Below are 24,287 nucleotides of genomic sequence, written 5' to 3' on the forward strand. Positions count from 1 at the left end.
GCCCATTGGCTGTTTATAATTTTATTATTCCTACAAAGGCACCCAAGAATCCCAAAAGAAAGCAGAGCCCATCAAGATAGGCACTGCACAAATACTTATTAAAAACAGGCTTTGTTCACGGTTCAAATGAAGAATGCTTGAAAATGAAAGAAAATTTTTAAAAAAATAAAAAAGTTAAGTGTTGGCAAGGTTTCACAGCAGGAACAGAAGTGTAGCATGGACTCCTGGCCAGTGTCCTACCCAACTCCTGGGACAGGGCTCTTTTCAGCACTGGTTAGTGAGCTGGTAGTATTGTTTCAAACAAAAAGAAGTGAATAGGAGCCTTTGTTCTCCCACTCCACAAAGTAAATAACTGAAATACATGTGTTCTTGGTGCACACAACTCCTCCACATGGGAAAGGCAGGGGAATTCTTGTGGGAATCCCCTACTAAAACACTGGCAGAACATCACTGGCACTACAGAAAGCAAATCTGTACATTAGTCACAGCCCAATGTAAACAGAATGTGCAATTCTGCAGGGGGAAAAAAAAAAAAAAGGGAAGAAGCACAGAGAGACTGACACCATGCAGAGAAGTTAGTATCATTTCATGCAAGAAGCAGTAAAAAGAAGAGTAGTATCCCATATGGATTCAGTTGCACTGAGCAGTAGGCGTATTTGAAAGAAATCAGCTAAATCAGTTCTTCCAAGCAAAACCTCAAGTTTTTCAAAGAATGTAAATCCTTTTCATGGCACACTGAAACAGGGTCATGCCACTGCTGCCATACAAGGTTTAATAGATCAAAGATTTTGTCTTCCACAAGTAGAAGTGCCTAGGACTGATTTTCAGAAGCCCATTAAAAATTGTTTTTAAAGATACTTGTTAGCACATGGAAAGAGTCAGGTGGGCTCATATAAGGATTTATATCAAAGTAACACTATCCAGAACAGAAACTGTATTTCCATAACGATCTATAATGTAAATATGGGATGTCCAAAACAAGGGCCAATTCCCATCCAAATTCCATAATACAGCAGCCTTAGACCAAAAAAAAAAAAAAAAAGTGTAAGGATTCATTGAGTTAGCATCTATTCTTCATGACTAAGGGTAACAGAACCCTGCAATCATGGAATCAGTAAGGTCAGAAAAGACCTGGAGATCATGAAGTCCAACTGCCAACCCAGCATCATCATGTTCACCATTAAACCATGTCCTCAAGGGCCAACAGCAACATTTTTTTAATACTTCCAGGGATGGTGACTCCACCACTGCCCTGGGCAGCCTATCCAATGCTTCACTTTCAGTGAAGGAACTTTTCCCTAATAGTCAATCTAAATCTTCCCTGGTGGGGAAGAGGTCATTTCCTGTTGTCCTGTCCCTTGTTCCCTGGGAGCAGATCATGATCCACCTCTGGCTGCCCCCTTCCTGTCAGGGAGTTGTGGAGAGAGACAAAGTCTCCCTAACCCTCCTTTACTCCCCCCAGCTCCCTCAGCCGCCCCCAGTGCTCCAGACCTTCCCCAGCTCTGCTCTCTTTCCTGGCACACTCCAGACTCTCAAGGTGGAGCCCAAAACTGAGCCCAGGATTTGAAGCACAGCCTCAGCAGTGCTCAGCACAGGCAAAAACCAGACTTCCCCACTGGGCTTCTTTTGGGTTCAGCACAGCATCTCCTGCTGGAGCAGGCAGAATGCTATACTGCTTTCCTCTACTCAAACATACAACTGGACCACCAAGGGTCGGTCCTTCTTTCTCTTACTTAGTTTCCAAATTTATTCAGAAACACTAAAAATGGTTAAGACAAAATACTATGCAGAAATTTGCACAGTAACAAAGAGCCTGTGATTATATCAGCAATTTTCACATGGACTATTGGTCTACTTCTGGTTTATGAAAAAAGCTTTAACACTCGAAGCTTTATTCTGCAGCTTTTGTAATTAGTTGTACATATGCATGCTTTCATGAAAAACAAAGCAAAAGTATTTTTGTTTAATTTTGCCTTTCAATTTATCCTTTGCTGTAAAGAAAACGGTTACAATTCATTCAATTGGTCGTTCCTCTACCAGGCTTAAGAGGTACAAATGCCCTTGTTTCCTTGCCAGGAACCAGCAGCACACTTGCTTGACATGGCAAACCCATGCATCTCACTCCACACCAAAGGAAAAGTTAAAGCTTTATAGATACAATTTTTTTTTATATATCTAAAAAAAGAAGAAAAAAAATTCTGCTAGTTTCAGTATTGCATTGATCCAAAATCAGTGCCCGTACAAAGATCTGCAAAATTCAAATAAATTCAAGCCTGTAGTTTTTAGAGCTCTCATCTTGGATTTTGGAATGTGTTCAATCATAATTAATCAGGCTTAATAATAATATTAATATAAAATAGGTGTTTTTCAAAACCCCCCAAAAATTCCCAAAGCACTTAATGAAGTAACATTTCCATTCACATGAAACAATATATTAATTACAGACATTCAAACTCCTCCCAGCTGAGATTTTGCAAGCTTTTGGTGAAGGGACCCAGAGAAAGAACTACAAATCAAGAGACTCAGCTTTGAATTTTGCCAGCTGCTATTTTGGGCATTGAGCATGGCAATTTGGAGAGCACTGCTCTGTGACCAGAGAGTGGTCTGAGATACTCTGGACACAGAACTAGCTCAGTACCTTCAGAAGGAAGATTTACTTTAGTCCTTTGATTTTTCAAATAGCCATGAAACTGCACCCTGGCTTGAGGAACAAGGTCACAATGCATTTGTCTTGCACTAAGTTGCCTATTTTATGGCACCAGGGCTTCTGGTTTGAATGTCATTCTTTTAAGCACAGCCTCTCACACAGGTTTAAATGTTTGGCACAAGACAGTCCAAAAAGCTCTTTGTTGTAGCTTGCTGCCAAGAGGTCTGGACTTGGGATGGTTATCATTTGTTCCCTCCATACTAGTGACATCCTTTAGACAAACATTTGGCAATGCACTCTTGGCTCAAAAAGCCCCACATTTTGTCAAGGAAACATCCTTCCAAGTTAAATGAATATGAAAAATGAGGATCTCTGTACAAAAAAGGTGGACAACTACTGTACTGATTATGAAACTTGGACCTGTTGGACTACAGAAAAAAAAGTAGGGCACAAGTTAAGATAGAAAAGGCAGACCACTACTTCCAATCAATTCCCACGTTTCCCACAGTGAGAAAATGTGTGCAAATGGAGGCAAACAAACCACCCATGCCCTCAGTTAATGTCAACTGCACTAAAACAGAGCCGCACTGAACCATTCTGTGACTGATGTCCCACCCCACTCTTCCTCGACCTATAAAACGTGATTTTCCACACAAGTAATTTCACGTTCATACTAAGATAAATATTTTGTTGCCCTTGAAACATTAGAGTCTTCTGCCTGCCTTTAAGAGCTGTTCAGATCCTCTTTAATCCAAAAGAAAATAATTTTTATGCATCTTTTGCCCCCTTCAGTAAAACACCTTGAGAATATTCTGGATGGTTTGTTGTGGGTTTTTTGTTTTGGGTTTTTTTTGGTTTTTTGTTTGTTTGTTTTGGGTTTTTTGTTTTTGTTTTTTGTTGTTGTTGTTGTGGTGGGTTTGTGGGGTTTTTTTGGGTGTGTTTTTGGTTTTGTTGTTTTTTTTTTTTTTTTTTTTTTTTGGGGGGGTTTTGGGGGTTTTTTTGGGGTTTTTTTTGGTTTTTTTTTTTTTTTTTTTTTTTTTTTTTTTTTTTTTTTTGAATGAAACAAGTCGATTTTAAGAAAGACAATTTTCTGGACACTTGTAGAAAACCTTGCACAGCAGACAGAGCCCCAGGATTGTTGGGACTGGTCCTGCAAACACACCACAACGCAGTTCCTCCAGAGTCCCACAGGCACCCAGGAACTGCATCTGAGGCAGCAATAATCTGCTATTACTTATTAAGTGGGGCTTCAACAGATGTTTAAACAGGACTGAGGTTTATCATCAATAAATCTGTCATGCTCACGCAGCTTTGCCTCTAATTAGGGATGCATAAACCTCCCCTTGTTCAATTTCAAATCTCTTCTGAACACAGTTTAAAAGCTCCATTTGTCTCAGTTACTGCCTTATGGTTTTGATCTAATTACTTCATGGGCTTTTGAGACAAAACTGTAGAGAACAAAAGGGTTGACCATGAACATTATAAGAAAAGTTGTGAAAAAAGAGTGAAAGTGAAAAATAAAAGATTTGGGGAACAGATGGTAAGGGAAGAGGGAGGGCAGCAAAGAACACAACAAATGCATACACCATGGCCTGTAAACTATGGCCTGCAAAATCCCAGCTTGAATTTGTAATTGCAGTCAATATTGTGGTAAAACCTGCAAAGGCACCAGAGCTTCACCACACAAATGGATATTAAAACTACTCACATTCTGATGACTTTAACAGGGTAAGAAAACACCCTCCTGAAGGTCTTTACTCCCACCAGTAGCCTCTCATTAAACAAGAGTATAGAATCATGGAAGGGCCCTCAAGGTTCATCTCATCCCATACCCTGCCATGGGCAGGAACACCTTCCACTATCCCAGGTTGCTCCAAGCCCTGTCCAGCCTGGCCCTGAACACTCCCAGGGATGGGGAGTATCACTTATACACACCCCCCAAAATTTACAAGTACCAAATGAAAACATTTTAGAAATAAGATGTTCTGAATTTTTTTCTAAATCAACATGGGAATGCAGAATTTTTCATGCAGGACCACTCATGTTGTCCTCCTTAAGCATCAAGTGTCATCTGCTGGATTGACTCAGAACTGCACCAAAGAATCTCACACAAAAAAATTTTGCTAGGGAGAAAAAAATAAATGAACTAAACTGCAGGTACCCTCCCTCCCACACTAAACAGAGACAATCTATGGCCTCAGAGATGCAAAGAATAGAAGTCCAAACCTCTGCCAGGTGCAAGTATTTAGAAAATCAGCCATAAGATTCTTATAACATATCTAGGTATTTGGTGGACCTTGCCTCTGAAATTTGGGAAACACAAATTACTGTCTAAAAAACTGTATGCCTCCAACAAAGACATTGAAAAATCTCAGTCAAATATTTATTTCGTTTTTTTTTTTTAATCTAATCTGAGATCCATAATTGACTACCTGAATCTAGAACTGGAGCTTTAAAGGAAATCTGTCACCTTGGGTAAAATGTCAAGCTATTTTTCCTCATCCAGAAAAAAAAAAAATCAAAGAAGGAATCAAAAATCAGATGCCTTAATCAAGGCAAACAGGGATGCTGCAAACCTTTAAATAAAAAAGCAAATATTTAACTAGAAATCAAACTTCCTATTTCTTTCTGTACCTTTGAAAGATATATCCTGTGCTTCTCTCTCAACCAACATTAATCAGCTCTGATATCATGATTTTAAAACAGACATCTCCTTTATCATCACTAAAGATAAGTAAGAGACTGAGCCAAGAAGAAAAAGATAGATTACAAGAAACTCCTACTAATGAAGCTCCTGGAGACAAAGAATAAAATTTTAAAAAACCAAACCCAAACAAACAAATGAAAAACCACAAAACAAATAAAAAACAACAACAAAAAAAACCACAAACCACCAAACCCAAAAAACAAACCCCCCGCCCCCCCCCAAAAAAAAACCACAAAAAAAACCCCCCAAAAATACCCAAAAAAAAAACCAAAACAGAAAAGAGCCATTGCCAGGATCACCACAAAATTATTCTCTATCAGTTTTAATGCTTCAGTTTTGAAAGTAATCCCCCTTCCAATGAACATATTACTTTAAAGATATTGATTTTGAAACATATTTAGCGATCTTGATAAAAAAATCAATAGGGCACACACCTCCAGGAAACACTCCAGTTTGTAAGAAGAAGAAAAGTGTTGATCAACTTAGGAAGCAGAAAAAACAGCAGCATCTTCCTGACATTTCAAACAATTTCATCGCTTATTGTGGAAGGTCATGGTCATGGCTACTGATGGCAGTAAAGCAAGTTTTAATTGTTTGAAATCGCAGCAGAAGCCCATTGTCAGAGAAGGCAGCCCAGCCTCCACAGCATGGCTTTTTTTGTCAAGGTCCTAGAATGATTTGGCCTCAATGGCATTTTAAAGATTATTTCATTTCAACAAGATGTTCCTGCCATGGGCAGGGACATCTTCCACTATCCCAGAGTGCTCCAAGCCCTGTCCAACATGACCTTGGACACTTCCAGGGATCCAGGGGCAGCCCCAGCTTCTCCGGGCAACTTGTGCCAGGGCCTCAGCACTCTCACAGCCAAGAATTTCTTTCCAAAATCTAAACTAACCCTGCCCTCTGCAGTGGGAAGCCATTTACTGTCACTGTCACTCCAGGTCCTTTTCCAAAGTCCCACACTAAATCTCTTACGGATTCTTTAGGCACTGCAAGGGGCTCTAAGGTCTCCCAAGAGCCTTCTCTTCCCCAGTTTGAACACCCCCAGTTCTCTCAGCATAGCTCCAGCCCCAGCTGGTACAATCATAGGACTGTACGCTTTTAATTCCTCTTGTTTATTTTCCATGCTGTATTAATGTGCATAGAGGAATTTAAGCTGGATCCTAGTGAAGCCTATCTACTGGCTGGAGTGGTTGGAATTGCTTTGCACTGTCCTTCAGGTGCTCTCCTGCTGACCTGTGATCCATCTCCAGGCTCTGGGCATCTCTTGCTGTCACTGCCATCAAACCAGAAGGAGAAGGATGGATTGAGGTTCTCCTACTTTATTTTTTGGGTCTAGTGGCTGAGTTCTGTGTTAGACTGGGTTGTTCTGTGTTATGCAGTCAGATTCCATCAATTTCATCACTATCCAAAGTCAACATGGTGAGCAAAGAACACCTTACAGACACAGAATTAATCTGCTCTCTGACACTTCTTTCCTGCGTGGGATCAAAGAGAAGAGTGGCCAAGGCTCAGTTTGGGCCTTGAGTCATGGCCCCACCCAGCTGGCTGTCAAACTCCACTGTGCAGGTTTTCCAGGGGCTGACAAGGGATGTGTCACCATCCCCATTTTAGTGCCAGCCAGAGGGCTCCTTTGAAGCTATCATCTCCCATCTCACTCCATACTACTGTGTTTTGGTTTGTAGCCAAGCATGGCCTGGGAGCACATGACCTGCTCTCTCTCAAGGGCACAGGCATCCAGTGAGTGTGTCAAGCACAGAGCAGCAGCTGTCTTTCAGGGCCTACTGTGAGCTGATCTAAAAGCCCTTCACCCAGGGCAGATGGTGATCCTCAGCATCACCTTCCTTCCAGAGATCCAATTCCACGGGCTGATGTAGACGTAGCAAATACAAGCTATTCTTCCTTTCCTCGATATTTTTAACCTCAAAGTAAACATCTTACCTAAGCAAAATCTACCACTAAATACCAAAAACTAAGAATACATCCTAAAAGGAACAATGTCCACTATAACTGCTTCCCACTCCTGAATCAGAAACAGAAATACTCCAAGAATTGTTTATACTCCTCCTTTACAAGCCAAATACAGTCTTCCTCCAAAACTGACACAAGAGAGAGGGCAACACCAAGTCCAGTCTTGCCAGAAGAAAGTGAGAGCAGACTTCTCATAAGGAATTTCTAACAGGCAGCATTCACTAAGAAAAGGTTGGTAAGAGACTGTTAGTCTCTGCATCCCAAGTCACAGTTGCCACTAATAAACGCCAGTGCTACAGATGGAGAGAATCCATCCAGCTGCAAGGGAGACTGTGTATCTGTGCACTCTGGATCAAGCTGAAACCTTAAAGTTTATCCAAAACACCACCAGTTCTTCATGCCAAGAGATGTCTTGCTAGCAACACACTAGCCTAGATATCCAGCCCAAGCTTTTGGGTAGCCTTAAAGCTGATCCAAGTCCAACAGGGTTTTCCAGACAGCTCAAATAACCGAATCCTGTTTTTTGCAGACTCCAAATAAAGTCTTCAACTGACCAAGATGAATTATGGAAGAGACAAAAAGCTTCAGGAGGTCAGAGGAAACAAAGCCAATCCTCTTCTTGACTTTCTCAACTGCTGTTTGAGGTCCAACTAAGCACACAAAGTCCAAAAAGCATTACCTCAAAGCTCAATTCAGAAGTAGCTGATTCAGTCAAAGTGTAAGCACTGTATACTAACACCTAAAAGTCAGTTGTTTCAATTATACAGTGTAAGTCAGTACTTGAAACAGGACAAGCTCCTGATTCTCCTGATTAGAAATCCTCAAGCAACCAAGTGCAAAACATGGTCTGCCTAATGCAGAGAAAGCTAGAACACTAAAGCAGCACCTTACCTCTCAGTAACCTCCTAGTTCCATGCCCAGTTGTTTTGGGTGAAATCTAAAAATACTCTAGGTAGCTAAAGAGGTTAATGCAGTTATTATTTTTTTTAAATCAGTTTACTGCAATATACTATGCATTTACCCCTGGTGCTCCAATGTAAATATGATCTTGCTATTAGTCCTAGCAGAATAAAAACTCTTCATATATAGTAAGAGGAGCTCTCCTCCACAAACTGCAGGGCAGCAACAGTGCCAAAATTAAGCTGTGTTACAGCTCAAGGCATCAGAATGTCTTACCACAGTGCCAAGTAAAGCCACTTCAGTGAGCAGTCCTCATTCCCAATTAGGGATTGCAAACCCTGTGTTTAGGAGCATGGAAAGAAGCTGAGAGATTTACAAGAATTAGCAGGGCTATATCTTGAGTTTCCTACAGCACCCACTTTTTCCAGTGAAGGAGATCTGTGGTCTTCTGATGACTCCATCAAATGCCACTTTATCCAATACAAAAAGATGTAAAGCCACCATGACACCAGCTTCTAGCTAAAGGAATCTTTTCCTGACATACATCTTACAGATTCCTTAAACACTCCTCCTTCTAATTTTGCCTTTGGTGTTGGTGCCAAGACTGCTGTCTGCCAGTACAGTAGCAACTCAAGTTTGTAACGGGGGAGGGGGGCAGGGGAGCATTCCTGGCAATATTAGCAATTAGGGGTTTCCTGTAACACCAGCAGAGCACTGACTGCTGAACAGCTCTGAAACCTAATCAGCCATTATAAGAAGCCAAGACAACCTCTGTTACCACCGTGACTGCAGGACCCCCAGAACTCTGCAGAGACAACAGTTTAGACTATTCGCTAATTAATAAGACCATTACAAAGCTGTTTTCTTTGGCAGAACCCAAATTCCCCCACTTTTCAGCATCATATTTTTCCCTTGCCCTCAGGTAACTGCCTGAGCCACTGATCACTAAACATCTTATATTTACCTCAAGAATGAGATACCTTTCTCTGACTGCTGCAATTTTTTACTAATCTCCCAAACTGAAAGAAATCTAGTGGTTCTGGATGGACCCATGTGCTTCACAAGCTGAAGCACAAAAGGAAATTCAATCAATTTCCATTGTAACAAACACACCCCCTCTGACAAAGAGGAAGATGAAACGGGGGAAAAGCAAAATTTTGTTCCTACTTTTGTTTTCCTATTGGAACAGAGTGGTGGAACAGGCAGTAAACATTTCTTTTTCCTGTCATTTCCTGCTCTTATGGACCAAAATCATGCCACATAAACAATAAAACTTCTATCAAGCCTGTAAATAGAGAGTGGAAAAGATAATAGAAGAACTATTTAGAATAGTCTGGGCTTTTTCCTAATGACATTGACATGTTGAAGAGATTCCTCAATTGTTAAGCACCCCAGATCTTAAACTAAAATTACTTTACAATCTGTATCCTCAAACACTTTTAAAGACAATGTGAGGAGATTACCCAACATTTGAATATGAAGAATACTCATAACATGACTTTTAGGGAACTCTACATTTGGTTCAGATCTCTGAGCATACTTGGGACCTAAATCTGGAGAAAATAAATATCCATTTTCTTACAAAGCTGAATCTACAAGGGAATATACTGAAACCCCATGAACTCAGAAGAATATTTTTTTTCCCTAACTAGAAACATATTTTTCCTCTGCTATACGGGGTCTGCTTAGTATTGCAGGCTGACTACAGCACTAAAAACCTCAAGTGTCACTGCTTGTTTCTGAAGTGTCATCCCAAAAAGAACACTTGTCCTGGGTTCTAGCCAGGACAGGGTTAATTTTTACTGTAGAGCCCAGAGGTTATTCTGCACCACTTCACATCATTTTCCAGGATGGCAGAAGGGGTCCCTTCCAGGTGGCACAGCATGGTGTGGTCAGGTATTGTCAAGGGTCCTGCATGGTGATGAGCACATGAATTGTTGACCTCTTTCCTGTTCATTCTGTATTACTATTGTTGCCTTTACTGCTAATTTTCTAACCTCATTGCTGTTTTCAGTAAATTGATCTTCTCTCAACTCAGGATCTTTATCTGCTGTGCCTCCAATTCTCCTATCCAGCTGCCACAAGGGAGAGAGCAAGTGGAGCATGGCTTGGAGAGTCTTGGTGGGAACACTTAGCTGGGGAGTACCATTCCCAAGCCATGACACCATGAAACTAAGCATGTCGACAAAGAGCAGAAAACGTGTCACTATTTATAACAATCCTGGCTACATTATATAAAACTATGGTGTGCCCACATTTACAAACACTGCAAGTCAACTTTTAATAGTGGGTTAGCCTGTCTGAACTCAGAAGACAATGCTTCTTTTCTAGTGGAAAGTCCATCCAAGGATCAAATAATATATAATGGAAACTAAAGCTGAGCTCATACTGCCAAGGGTCTGCTGTTTGCCTTCACTGGGATGGAGCTATTCCAGCATGTATACAACACATAATGTTGTTTTTGAAGGTCTTCTTAAAAACCAAACACACTCAAAAAAATCCCAAGCAAACAAAATAACCAAACCAAACAAACAAAAGAAAGACCCCAAACAAAAAATCAAACAAAACTAACCACAACATCATCTTCCAACAAAAAAACCCCACAAATCCCCCAACAAAAACAAGAAAAACACCCCCAAACAATACTTGTAACAAAGATTCTGTATCTTCCCAGCCAGAAGACCCTTAGCCATTGGCTAAACCCCAGCTGAGTTTACAAGGACAGCCCCAAAAAGGAAGGAGCTGACTACCCGCAAGTTGTTTTAGCAGAAGAGAGATTAGAGTGCTCCGAATTTGGAGATTAGCACAGGGAAACTAATCAAATCTAGACACAAATAGCTTTTTCTACATGGTCAGTAGGACAGAAGCTGAGGGAAGGAAGAAACTGGAGGTGTTTGCATTAACTTTCTGGATTACTCAGTGTGTCAGGAATGTATTCAGAAGCAGGTCTACATGATGGAGTGGATCTGTCAGCTCAGATCTAACATTCAGGAGACAATTGTCAGCACTGAAAAAAACTAGAAAGAAGGAAGCTGTACTCCTGATTGCTCTCAAAAAGCAATTACTTAAAAAAAAATCCCAACCCTACAAGACAAAATCCTAGACAAAAAAAAAATATTAGATTTAATATCAGTAATCAACAAAACCAGAAAATCAGAACAGATACAATGTGGGGGATTGACAGAGAGGAGCAACACTGACCTAGCTAGGTTAACTCCAAGTAAGAGACCAGAGATATCAATATCTTTAACGAGTACACTGCATATTTCAGCCAAACAACAGAACCAAACACTGTCACTATCTAGCCTCTACAAACATTTCTATGCTTTCTATAAATTGCTGTAGAAATCCACAGCTGAGCTACACTTCAAATCCTGCATAAATCAGCCTCTATCATGACTGTCATTAAATAAACCTAAAAATAACAATGTAGAAAAAAATACAGACTTCCAGTTTTTGTGGGGTTTTTTTGTTTAAACAAACTAGTTCAAATCCTGCAACTGCGACATCCAGCTCTTAAAAATGCATTTCATGTATTCCAAAAGGAAGTGGGAAAAAAATTGGGCGCTACAGTTTAATCAATATCAGCAAGTGGAAATGGAGACTCAACACCACATCTTGAATAGGCCAGCCGGGTGCAGGGCCTGGGGACAAATTCAGAGTCAGCTGAAGAATCAGCTAAAGATGCAGCAACACATTTTCATCACTGAAAACTAAACCCACTACAAGTCAGAGCCAAAACAAGGAAGTATAACAATCTACATCCAGTTTCTGCATATTCATAGAATTACAGAATCACATATGGTTTGCATTGGAAGGGACCTTAAAGACCACCACATTCCAATCCCCGGCTATGGGCAGGGACACTTTCCACTAGACCAGGTTGCTAACACAGAAAAGACAAACCTATTTGATAAATGCAGTCCTTGTGAAGAAAAATCTTGTTAATTACATTTATTTTATTCTGGACATTAATGACATATTCATTCAGTAGACACATTTACACAAGTCTATTACCCAGCTGTAACACAGCCTAAAAATACATATAATTAAGACACATCATTTTAAGCAGAACTCGGATTATAAATCTATCAGTAAGTTGGATGTTACCATATTTTCAGTTCAGGCTCCCTTTTGGATAAGCATTTTGCCAACAGATTCCCGTTCTCTGGGATACTCTGGGCATGCAATCTGGCTGATCAGCTCTAGTCCTTTACTGGTTACCCACTGACATTAGAAGACATCTAGGAAGCAATACCCAGGCAAAGCTCTGCCTACTCTGTTCAGACAAGGCTTTATATTGCTCCAGCCTGTGTTAATCCCAGGAAGTGCGACCTCCCTCCAATGAATCTATCTGGAAGCAGAATTTTCAAGGGAAAAACTATAAAATTTCTTTGGGTTGTGTCTTTTAACACCAAAGTTGCTGAAAAGCCTACTCTAAGTTAAATAAATGACAGTAATCTTCACTACACCAGACTGAAAAATAAGGATTTGGATTTGAAGGTCTGCCACAAGCCTTCTCAGCAAGGGAACACCACTGCAAATCCCCAGCATCAACTTTAAAAATCCTTAAACCACCATTTGATTGTCAAGTCTTAAAAAAACAAAGAAAACAAAACAGAAGTTACAGAGTCATATTCAAACTACTCCCACTTCTGTAACTATGCTCCCTTTGAAAACTCTTACTAACATTTTAAAAAGAAAAAACAATTTTATTTCATAACAAAGAATTTTAAGACCTTTACTGCAAATGATGATTCTGCAGTATTTTTAGAAATTAAGGCACATGTAATTTAAACATCTTTAATGCATTTCAAAAGATAGATCAATATATTGATTTACTAATCAAATGGATATTAGATTAAGTCTCATCTTATTTTCCCCACTACCTGGTGAAATAAAAAATCAGCTTTTAGTGCCAAGCACCTCCTCAGCAGGTGACTGAAGGGATTCCCTGTGGGATGCATGGTACTAAGGCATGACAGCGATGATGAATTTTATTATTTATCATATCACCACACCCAGAATTCTTCAAGCTACACCAAGAGATTACATGCTCATTTAAAAGTCTCATTTAATACATAAGATCGCTTCTTCCATCACAAGATAGAGGAACATAAATTCAGTGGGGGGTGGGAATAAAATGAAATAAAATTAAAAATCAGGGAAACAGCAGCACAGAGTTATCATAACTCCACAAACACAATCCATCTAAACCTCAATAACTTTTGGATATAAAACTAAAAGTTTTAGAGAGCTGAAAGTAATGCACAAAAATGTGCATTTTTGTAACCTGGTCTCCAGAAGGATCTGAAGACCAAGGTTAAGTTCAGCTCAAACTGCAGTAACTCAGGGTTTATTAATTTTTATAAGTCAGCCAAGCAGATGTCACAGCAGAAACGTTTTGGGAAAAGATGTCATCGGGAATATCCTGGAGCTTCCACAGAACTGTGTCACTCAGAGCTGAATATGTCAGAGGGAAGAGACCAAGAATAGTTGGAAATGAGGGGGAAAAAAAAAGACAAAAAACCAGTGCTATGTTGATGCTGAGCCACATCAGCAGTAATCGAGGATGCCTCAGACACTTTGAAGTGGGACAAACGGATGACCAGGACTCAACAGGAGTTTGATGTACATCCAATAAAGCTGATGGAACAGATCAGGAAGCAGGAGACAGGAAAATCTAATGCATTTGGCAAATTTGGAATATAGTCGTAGCAGCCAATACCTTTGTGGATGGGAGACTCAAGCAATACAGGTGCAAAAGCAGATGTAGGGGAATCAAACAGCCAAGTTTAAAACCTGTGTTCTCATGGTTTAAGATTTTTAAGAACATTTCACCAAGCCTCTCTCAAATTACACCTATGACTCCTGGGTTTCTGACCCTCCATAGAAAAGAGAGGAAACCGCCACCCTATAGAGGCTCTGCTGTCATCAAAAATCATTCAGCAAGATCCTCCTCAATTCTCCATGATGAAACCTAATCTAACAAAGAGGGAGTAGAGAAAAGGGAGCAATAAAACAGTGCACACTGTGCACCTACACTCACCTGCGGGTGCCTTACAGCTTTGAATAAATCAGCTCAAACCCAAAATTCAATACTTTGCACAGAGGTGTGGGGTGGATCCTCCCCGCACCCTCATGATATATTGTCATGATACAACATTTTAACACTTCAAACATACAAGTTAAACAGTGGCACAACTCTGTATACAGAGTTGTTCTGAAGAACTAGAAATTCTGTCACCAGCCATAAGAAAATTTCAATTTCCATGGAGGCCATTAATTCTGTGAGTCAATGAACCCTCCAGCTTTAAGACACAATGGAATTTTTAAACAATTGAGAGTAGGGGGAAGAAAAGAAATAATACAACCACCTCTTGCTGCCAGTTATTCCATAGCCATTTGCTACAAAAGTTTTCGGTCTGTGGCCAGAACCCCGAAGTAGATGGACAAGTAACACAGCAGCTCTCCTATCCTCAAAATTTCTTTGTCCTAAGAGGATTAGCACTTTTAAAAATAACTTATAGGACTTGTGTGGTCTGGAAAATAACAATAAAACACCAGACTATCCTTTCAAGTGAATAAGAAAAGCATCTGTTCTGCATTCCAAGAGAAGCACCTTTTTTGACTGCACAGCCATCAAGACCAAGCAACCATAACTCCAACCAAAGACCCAGTTCCAACAACTCCACACAGTAAGGATGAGACAGGATCTTCTTAAATTACTATTTTTATTTTATTATTTTGAGGAAATCTTACTCTCCCCTAGCTGGGAACACTTGCACTTCCAACAGTAAATTAGAAATGGCAAAGCAAGGCATGTATTTGCATAAGATGAAAAAAATTTTAAGAAATGCATTTCTCGACCACGCAACAATTAGAAGGGGACTTCTCCCCCCAGTGTTGATATCTGGCCCTGCATTTCTACAGCCAAGAAACAGACTGTAAGAATTTCAATAGCAATTAGTAAAACAGATCCAGGAGAGCTCAGCAGGCAGCACGAGGAAACTTCACTCTGTATGGATGACTCCCACAGCCAGTAAGAGCAATTCACAGAAGTGGCACACCTCAGTCCAAAAGGAAATAGGAAAGGCTGAAGTTTCCTCCAGGCAAAATTCATCTACCCCCAGTCAGGGGCTGTGCAGATATTCAACAAACAAGGAAAAAATGGGAAGAAAAAAAATTAGAAAAACTATATATGTTACTTCAATACAAATCCCTAAGAGTTCCAAGATGTACACTACTACAGCCTGGGAGCTGGGCCTTAATCACTGTCAGTTTTCGTAGGTTCAGTCACAGCTCCAGTACAATCACATCAACCAACGGCACAGTTTTACCTATGGGAGCACAATCCCCTTTTCCATCCAATTTAAGAAGGAATACAATGCCCAGCTTGCACTGGGTTATGTGTTCAGCTATCCCATGCAGCTGGCACACAGCCCTGCAGCTGTGTGCACCTCACCAGCAGCAGCATGGAGCTGCAGTGGTTGACACCACTACCAAATCCCTGGGGCTCCAAACACATTTCAAAAGGTGTAGCCAAGGTGGGCTCGTATGAGGAAGCTCCATCCTCTACCAAGAGCCTCCATGAGGAACTTCGCGTATTTCTCCCCCAAAGGTTTGAGAACTGAATACACTCTCATCCCCTGTCTTTCCCAGAAACACTGCAGCCAGCACAGGGCATGATGCTGGATTGAAACAGCAAAATCTAGGGAAAAAAACCAAACCCACAGGAAGCTGAGATCTGGTGGTATTTTCATTCACTGGTCTGCAGAGAGATCACTCCTTCCTGTACCGCATCTATTCGGCTCACTGTTGGTGTTACCCTGGAGAACTTTTCCCTTACTTCTGCAGTGCCCACAGGTTAATCTCCCAGAGCGTTTTGTACAGGTTTCCTTTTTTACAAAATTCAGATTACTTATTAATTTTGACTTTAAAACCTTCTTTCTTCAAAATCTCTTCCTACACCCCTATGAGATTTTTTTGCAGTGTACTCACTTTTTCCTTCTTTTCTATCTCATTCTTCTATTCTACTTCTTCATTCCCTTCAGTTTTTACACAAACAGTTTTATTCAGCTTCTTAAAGCTGTGGGTGAAATTCAAATCACAAGCCCCCATCAGACATATAGGGCCAGTGGCAGAAAACACAGTATCTCTGTAGATCTCATTCTGGAAGTAACAACCAAATTACACTTAGCAAGTGATTCATATCAAACATGGTAAACCCATGTTTGGAGGCTTCTTTGTTCTTCCTTTCACAGTTCCTTGCCCCAGTGTTTGGTACATTAACTTTCACCCTGTTCCAACCTCAAGGCTCAAAATGATTACTGAAGTAGCAAGAATCTCATGAATGTACATATTTGCTCAGGGTTAAATTACCAATACAGAATTTCTGCTCAGAGCCTGCAAGCCCAAGAAGAAAGAATAAAAAGAGGTCAAGAGTTTAAGAAAACTAGAGCCCAGTGTTAAATTCCTTCATTATAGTTAGACACCTGCCTGTTTTTCAGAAGTATAAAATTAAGAGGAGAATCCTCCAACATCCAAGTGATATTTAGATGTCACCCTGTCTTTCAAAACATACTGGGACTGCTGGGTTCATCAGACTTTTAGAAATTAGATCCTTTAACATGAAGACTGGTATCCTCCAAAAATCTCCATCCAGATTGCCATGATGCCATGTAGAGATGTGTATGCTGTTTGCACACACTGTATCCAAATGCTCCATCCCAAGGAGGTTGGGCTTCCAAAAACAGGCTGACATCTAACCAGTGTCAGCTTTGGACTCTCTATTAGTGTTTTAGCCATCCACATTAATTAACCAGCTCAATGAGTACCAAAACTTACCTGTAAAGGTACTACACTTTTAGCAGTGTTTCTGTGTACTTCAGTGGAGATTACTCAAAATGCTTCAACAGAGAAAAATGACAAATTGCATATGTAATTGATTCATTCAATAGTCCAGCATAAAAATGCTCTCTCCTTGATTAGTCATTAAACAAAAGAATTTCTGTGAGGCAGGATCAAGTTCGATAATAAAGAAGAAATAAAGAACTAGAACAATCTTTCAAAAGGGGACATTTCAGGATTTTAAAATGCAATTACAGTAAAGTAATTCCTTATGGCCATGCTGAAATGAGTGAGGACCTAAAACTTTTCAAAGCTCACCTCTCACAGCAATGGCCAGTGGTCTGCTCTGTCTCTGCTAGCACCTTGAAGGTTCTGTCATCCCAAAATATGCTTTTTTACTATGACTAGAAAAAAAAAAAAAAATCAAGAGATTTGAAGACCATTAATTCTACATGACTCTATTCACTGCTCAATGACTGCTTCTGACCCAACCTCAAGAATGCCCTCTGAATAGCTATCAATATTTCCAGCACATTTAAATGTACTCTAGAGGCCTATGAAATTTTAAAATTTAGAAACGGTTATTCTTGCCTCCAGTAACTCTAAGCTCTCTAAAAAGTCACCAGCATTTAAGACACCAAAGCTGGTAACACGTGACATATTTCTTTGAGACACAAAACATCCTTCTCAGGCTGTTGGTCCCTAACCACGAGCACAGAGAGGGATCAGCAATGCCTCTTGGGGATGCCATGTGACAGTGAAGCCAAATTTACTAGCGCTACCATTAATACACATTACATCATTCAAGCACTACCAACCTCCTCAACAAAGGAGAAAAATCCAATTTTAGCACTCCTGCAACTTTTTTATGCTGACAGTTATCTGTGGAAGAGCTGTTGGTTTTTAGAGTCCATAACCACAAAATTAATTATACTAAGAGGGAGAAAAGAAAGACTGAAGGACAAAAGTATCATGCCCATACCTGAAAGGTTATTCAAACAGCCTGGCTTCACAGTCCCTCTGTTAATGGAAGGACTATACATGAGGAGTTGATGAGCCCCACAAGGATCCTGCAGGGAGTCTTGTATGGCATGACTGAGATTATGCTATGGCAACAACCTCAGCTTCTCAGCCTTCCACCTCAATTCTTCACCTAGCCCTCCCACAGCAGTTAAATCATTGGCTTTGTGTCCCACACAAGGGTCTTAACCCCAGACAAATAGCAAGAAAAGTGCAACCCAGAAAACAAGGAAGTAGGTAATACCAATAAACTGTTTCACAGAACAACACAAAAAGTAACAGAAGTCAGTAAAACCAGAAGAAAAGGCAGGGAGAACAGCATTTTGTGAGGTAGTGGTCAGGAACTACAGAGGTAATGTGCTTTAAATAATGCCACTTACACTCAACAAGTTAACCCTGAGAAGCCCCACCACAACTGCAGAACTGGGTATTTCTCACAGAAGGACATGGTGACCACTGCCAGAAAAATTAATGGCCACACCACCAAGGGAGTGGAGATGAGCATGAGGCTATCACTCCCATTGGCATCGCCAGCAGGGACACCCTGTACCAGCACATCTTCTCTGCACAGGCTGGCACAGCACTCACTGGGTACCCAGGTAAAGCAAACACTCGGTATTGTAATATCAGGAACTCTTAACTATAGTCAGTACAGATAGAATGAGCAGCCACAAACTGTGAAATAAAATCCAGAGACCCACAAAATTTTAAAATGCTGCAAAGTGTAAAATGTAAATCAAGTTATAACAACCCTTGCTTTTAGGAGCTGGCTGTGAATGGGAGGGGGTAGACAAGAGGGAGAGGGAAAAAAGTGCTTCTCCTGGAAGTACTTTCCAGTATACCTCACTATTGTTCCACCAACAAAGGCGTCTCAAATTTCACGACTCATAACCTCCAAACCAGCCAAAGTTCCATGCTGTGACTTGACTGCCTCCCAAGTGCTCCAGAGAAAGCAACACTGAGCTGCAGACATCTATTTTCAATTTCACATGGATTTTCACCATGGAGGCCTGGGGTCATGTGCTTGAGGGTGCCAGGCTCAGCTCTCAACAGGGTGTTCAAACAGGTTGGCAGAAGACAAAAAAAATCGGAGCCCTGAGAGCTGATGATGGGTATGCAGCATGGCTCAAGAGCAGTCACATCATGGAAAGGACTTCAATGATGCTCCCTCCTACTTTCCCCCTCCTCTCTCTCACTCATGTCCAAGTCCATCCTAGCTCAGGTTATGTCATATGCTCTGTTCCCCCATCTGAGGAATATATGAAGTCACATTATTTTTTACTTAAAAGGAACTTTCAGCTAGGTCAGAGTATTTGGAACAAGACACATATTTTCAAGAGTATCAATATTCATCACTGTGTAAGAATCGCAAGTCATTGCAGTCTCTCAAGTGAAACATCAAATTTCACATTAAAATCTGATAATGACAATACAAATGGATACTACAGTAGTTATTACTGATTTTGACCTGCCACTGTTCACTCAACTCAAACAAGCTAACATCTACACAATCAATGGTTCAAATGTCTAACACAATACCTGTATCCAGGGAGCTAGAAATATTAATTACTTAGGTTTTACCAGTCACCTCTTTTGGTTTCAAATTGAGTTTTTGGTAAATGAAAAATTTAAATTTAAAAATTAAAATGTAAATTTCAACAAAACAGTTTGAAGAAGAAAATTAATCTTACTCAAAAGCATTTCAGAAGTTCATCGCTTTAGTAGAAACCAGTGCGCAGTCAGAGGAATAAAGCATTAATCACATCATTGCTGCATGTACACTCCCTGCCCTTTCAATTCTCACACAGACCTCTTGGTCACACTCACTGACCAAAGCAGGACCATTATTGATCTCCAATAATCTTATCAAGATCCCTAAAAAAATGACTAGACAATCTGCAAAAAAACCCATGCATCTATAATTATTGAGCTCGGTCAGCAGGAACAGACACACTTCAGTTAGGAACATTCAGTGTTTTTTAAGCTTACAGACACATGGGAAGATAGGGCTGCTCCCAAAACTTCCTGAAGAAGTTAGCTGTACATTTTTTATTGAAAACCAGTAGGAAATAGTTGGTCTTTAGGTCATATTTCAGAGAGTAGCACTGCCCACACCACTCTACCTCACATAGCTTGTTTGAGAACAAAGCTTCCTCAAAACCAAACACGTTGAACCTGATCAGGGAACTCTGAGTATAAAATCATTGGAATACTTTCAAAAACCCAGTAACAAAAACTGTCTTGAAAACACTGCAGTGCAAACAATGCACAACTGAAAAATCATCACCTGGGATTCTGACTTCCCAAGCCTGTCGCTCCTGGTGTCACAAGGTTTCAACATCCCACTTCCACTACCACTGACCTAAGGCAGTCTTCCTCATTCTGGATCACTACAGAAGCTCATCCCACTCAAAAAGCCATGGGGACCATCATCACTATGAATCTACTGCTTTTAGTGTTTTGAATGTAATATTCTCTCTTGCACTTCTGAGACACTCCAAGACCAAATACACTCTGCAGTCCCGATCTTGTCCTACATTGTCACCTCAGCCAATGTTGGGAGTTGGGTAGACACCCACAAGAATTCTGTTGGTCAGTATTTCTGTAGCGTTAGTACACAACACTGGATTTCCTTAAGGAAAGGGCAACGCAGTATCAACTCCATCTTCCCTACTTCTGTGGAAGATACCTGACAGGCTCAGATCTGCACAGTCGGCAAGAGGCAAAGGCCCTCCGGAAAGAGAAAGTCCTGGCTCCACTTTCAGCAAGAGCTTTAGACATTTAAATGCAGAAAGCTGTGCCAAATGTGACTGAACAACAGCAATTCCAGCTCCATTCAAGAATGATTACAGCCAGGACTATGCAAGTAGGGCACATCAGATCAGAGCCACAAGAGCAAGCAAGCTCTACATATTTCCCTTATATCACCACAATCTGAGTCCCCTGACTCTGAAAAGAGGAGTAAAGCTCACTGGTTGATGCTCTTCAGTGAGATGCACCACACTCAAGAAAATTACAAACACACACATACAGAAGGACACATATTGCACTAATCTACAAGCAAGTGACATTGCAATTACGTACTGCTTGTGCTGCAATCTACAAACAACTGACATGAGAGCCCTGGCTCTTTCACTGACAGAGCAGGAGGCTGATAACATGGGCATTTCAGCTCCTGCAGGCTCCAAACCGTATGGGAGGACCAGCCTCTAAAAATTAATGTACTGAAGATTGGTACGCAAAGAGTTCAGGAAGTGCCAGAAGTCAGATTGCCTGACTATCTCTGGATCCAGGGCAGGTGGGGAACTTCAGCAGCTCTGCAACTCACCATAATCTTTCCTAGGTTGATCCAGCTTTTGTAGTAAAAGCAGGGCAGAAAACTTCCACTTTTTAAAAACAAGAATTTATTTCTTTAAAAGGAGTTCCTTCAAACTCAATTTCATTTTTATAATTTTTCTTTAGCATTATTAAGGTAAGAACACTTACAACATAACCAATGGGGTCACAAATGAGCTAAATCAGGAATAACCCAGCTTGCTTATTTCAAGGGATATTATAAACAGAGCTCTGCTAAACAGAGTATGAACTCTAAAACATCCTCCTAGCATCGTGAAAAACAGCTTTCTCTGAAAGACAAACTTCTTCTAAAGAATGCAAGAATCCTTTTTTTGATGTATTTGTTGCCATACATAACCCCTTTCCATTCTGCATGCTTCTCAACAAAACCAATTCTGGTCATTAACAATTGCCAATAGTCTCTCCCATTCCTTGGTGCCGCTGTGTATCAGGCACTGCAAGATTCTTTTATGTTGTGGAGCTATTTTCCTTTGTGTTAAAATTCCCTAAAGCTTGCAATGGAAAGTAGAGTATATCCTTTTAACATAGTTACATCACTCCTAATATTTGGAACGGAAAATGTGACATAGGTACTGAGGTTTAAAAAACAGCTACGATGCATGCGGCCAGTTTTCTAAACATAAATCTCATAAAGGGTTTTTGGGCTTTTTTGCCCCCTTCCTTTCTTGATTCTGTTTTTTGGGGTTGTTTTGTTTTGTTTTTCCATGAGAATGCTGGTTTTACAGAGACAGCCAACTAAACATAACAGATCATTATGGTTCCGAGATTTCCAATTTGCAACTGGAAATGGTTTATGTTTAGAGTACTAACAGTTCCAAAAGGTATTTAAAAAGGAGAGAGGGAAAAAAACCCTCAGCATTTCATAAGTGCCTGTGAAATATGGATTGGCAGGAAATAAATTTGATCTCTACAGTTAATAGCAGTCTTAATGAAATGAATGTTTAACAGAACTGATTTTGTGTGGTTTTAGGAGAACTAAAAACATGTTTAGACAGCTCAGTGCTGCATTTACTCAAACATGGATTCTCTGGCCATTGTGAGCTGCACAGGGACGCCGGCTCCAGGGTGTGTGTGCGGGGCAGCTCGGGGTGAGCCCGCAGCTGGCGCTGGGCGGCTGTGGGTAGGGCAGCCAGCCCGCTGCCCAGTGTCCAACCTGGGGAGGGCAGGGCGGGCCGGCCCCCCGGGCCACGGGTTTGCATCAGAACCGCGCCAGCCGCTCGCGGGGGCAGGGAACGAAAAGAAAAAAAATCAATTAAAGAAAGAAAGTTGGTCGAGCGCGCCCCCGCGTCCATGCGAGCTGCTCCGCTGGGCCCCCGCCTCCCCGCGGCCCGACCCCGGGCTCCCCGCCGAGGGCGCGGGCGGAGCGGGGCCCTGGCGCCAGCAGAGCCGGCGGGACCGCGCCCGCCCGCCAGCCGGCGAGGGGAGGGCAGGGAAGGGAGGCGGCGGCGGCGGGGGGCCCGCACACCTGGAGCGGGGCCGGCCCGGGAACAAGCCTCCCCGCCCGCGCCGCAGAGACCCCCGCGGCCCGCCGGAACCGCTGCGCCGCCTCGCTCCCGGCCCGGCTCCCCGCGGCCGCCGCAGCCTCCACCGAGAGCTCGGCGGGCCAGAGCGGGGCTCCCTCGAAATCGCGGCCGGGGCGCTGGGGGCTGGGCGTAGCCTTACCCTCCGGCTCCATCTGCTCCCGCCGCGGCGCTCCGGCGCTCCCCGAGCCGCTGCGCGCCGAGCTGGGCCGGGCTGTTACAAAGGCGGCCGCCGGGCGAGGGGGGTGGGTTTCCTCTCCCTCCCACTGCAGCTGCATCGCGCCATGAGGCGCGGCCAGCGAGACGCGGCGCCCCTGAAGGCGGCGGAGGCGGGATGCGCCCCCGCCCCGGCCCGACCCGAGCGGCAACGGGACACGCCGGAGGGGCCGCCCCGGCTGCCAGGGGACCAGGTGCTGCGCCCGGCCCGGGGACAGCGGCGGGGAAAGGGCGCACCGCCGGGGCTGGCCCCTCCCTAAGGCCGGGAGCGGGGGCCAAGGGGAGGGGAGAAAACACCCTTTCCTGCCCCCTTCCCGCCCGACCCTGGGGAAGCAACGCCGGCCGCTTGCGTGGCCCCTGGGCAGCTCTGCGAGGAGCTCCCGCTGAGCCAGTCCCGTCCTGGGCTAACCGGGGGCATCCCGCTCCCCCCACAAGCGAACCGGTGAGCTCCGGGATGCAGGAGCAAGCTCCTCATCGTTCGCATGCCACAGGGAAGGTGTTTATGAGTCCCTTAGGTAAGAAAGTGGACGAACCCGTGGCGAAGCTCAAAATCACGTCACAAGGAATAGAAAGGGAAACCTAAGGGCTACAGGCTCTACGCCGGCTGTTGCCCTTGGAGCCAAAAGCTTCTCGGTGCAGCTGCTGGGGGAGGCTGTGGGACACATGCCGAGGCCCAGGAGAGACCCCGGGTTGTGCATGGCTTCTCTGGCTGACCTGTTCTTCCATGTGTGCATCAGAGATCAATTCAGATACGAATTTTGTCTGAGGGGACCAAACCCTGCCAGCCTCTTCCCAGCTCCCAGAACCGTTCCAAAAAACAAGAGCTTCTTAAATAGTCAACCAAAGGCCCACCTGACTCGCTACTCTGTGCCTGGACAGGGAGTAGGATGCTGTAGGTAGGAGGGATTGATTGCAGCACAGTTGGAGAGTGATGCTCTCTTTTGTAGCCCTGGTGAAGTGCTCCTTCCACAGAGGAGGTGGAGCTTCAGGTGAGGCACATTTTTAAAGGAGAGCTTTCTGAGATTTCCCAGCTTCTCATCTCAAGGAGTAAATAATACAGAGAAAAACAAAAGTACCTATCAAGCAATCTATCTCTGAA

The 24,287-nt window shown here is 42.4% G+C and overlaps 1 protein-coding gene across 3 annotated transcripts in view; it reads right to left on the reverse strand.

Moving 5' to 3' along the window:
- The window catches only part of FGD3 (FYVE, RhoGEF and PH domain containing 3), a 97,717-nt gene extending 74,312 nt beyond the window's left edge, over positions 1–23,405 (reverse strand). For all 3 annotated transcript variants that reach the window (XM_041399602.1, XM_041399600.1, XM_041399599.1), the window contains exon 1: positions 23,115–23,405. In XM_041399602.1, coding sequence (XP_041255536.1) covers positions 23,115–23,250 — 136 coding nt within the window. In that variant the 5' untranslated portion in view covers positions 23,251–23,405. The remainder of the gene's footprint in view (positions 1–23,114) is intronic.
- Between the last annotated feature and the right edge of the window lie 882 nt (positions 23,406–24,287).

The sequence above is a fragment of the Onychostruthus taczanowskii genome, unplaced genomic scaffold (genome assembly GCF_017590055.1).
Source record: "Onychostruthus taczanowskii isolate IOZ18803 unplaced genomic scaffold, ASM1759005v1 scaffold166, whole genome shotgun sequence".
NCBI lineage: Eukaryota > Metazoa > Chordata > Aves > Passeriformes > Passeridae > Onychostruthus > Onychostruthus taczanowskii.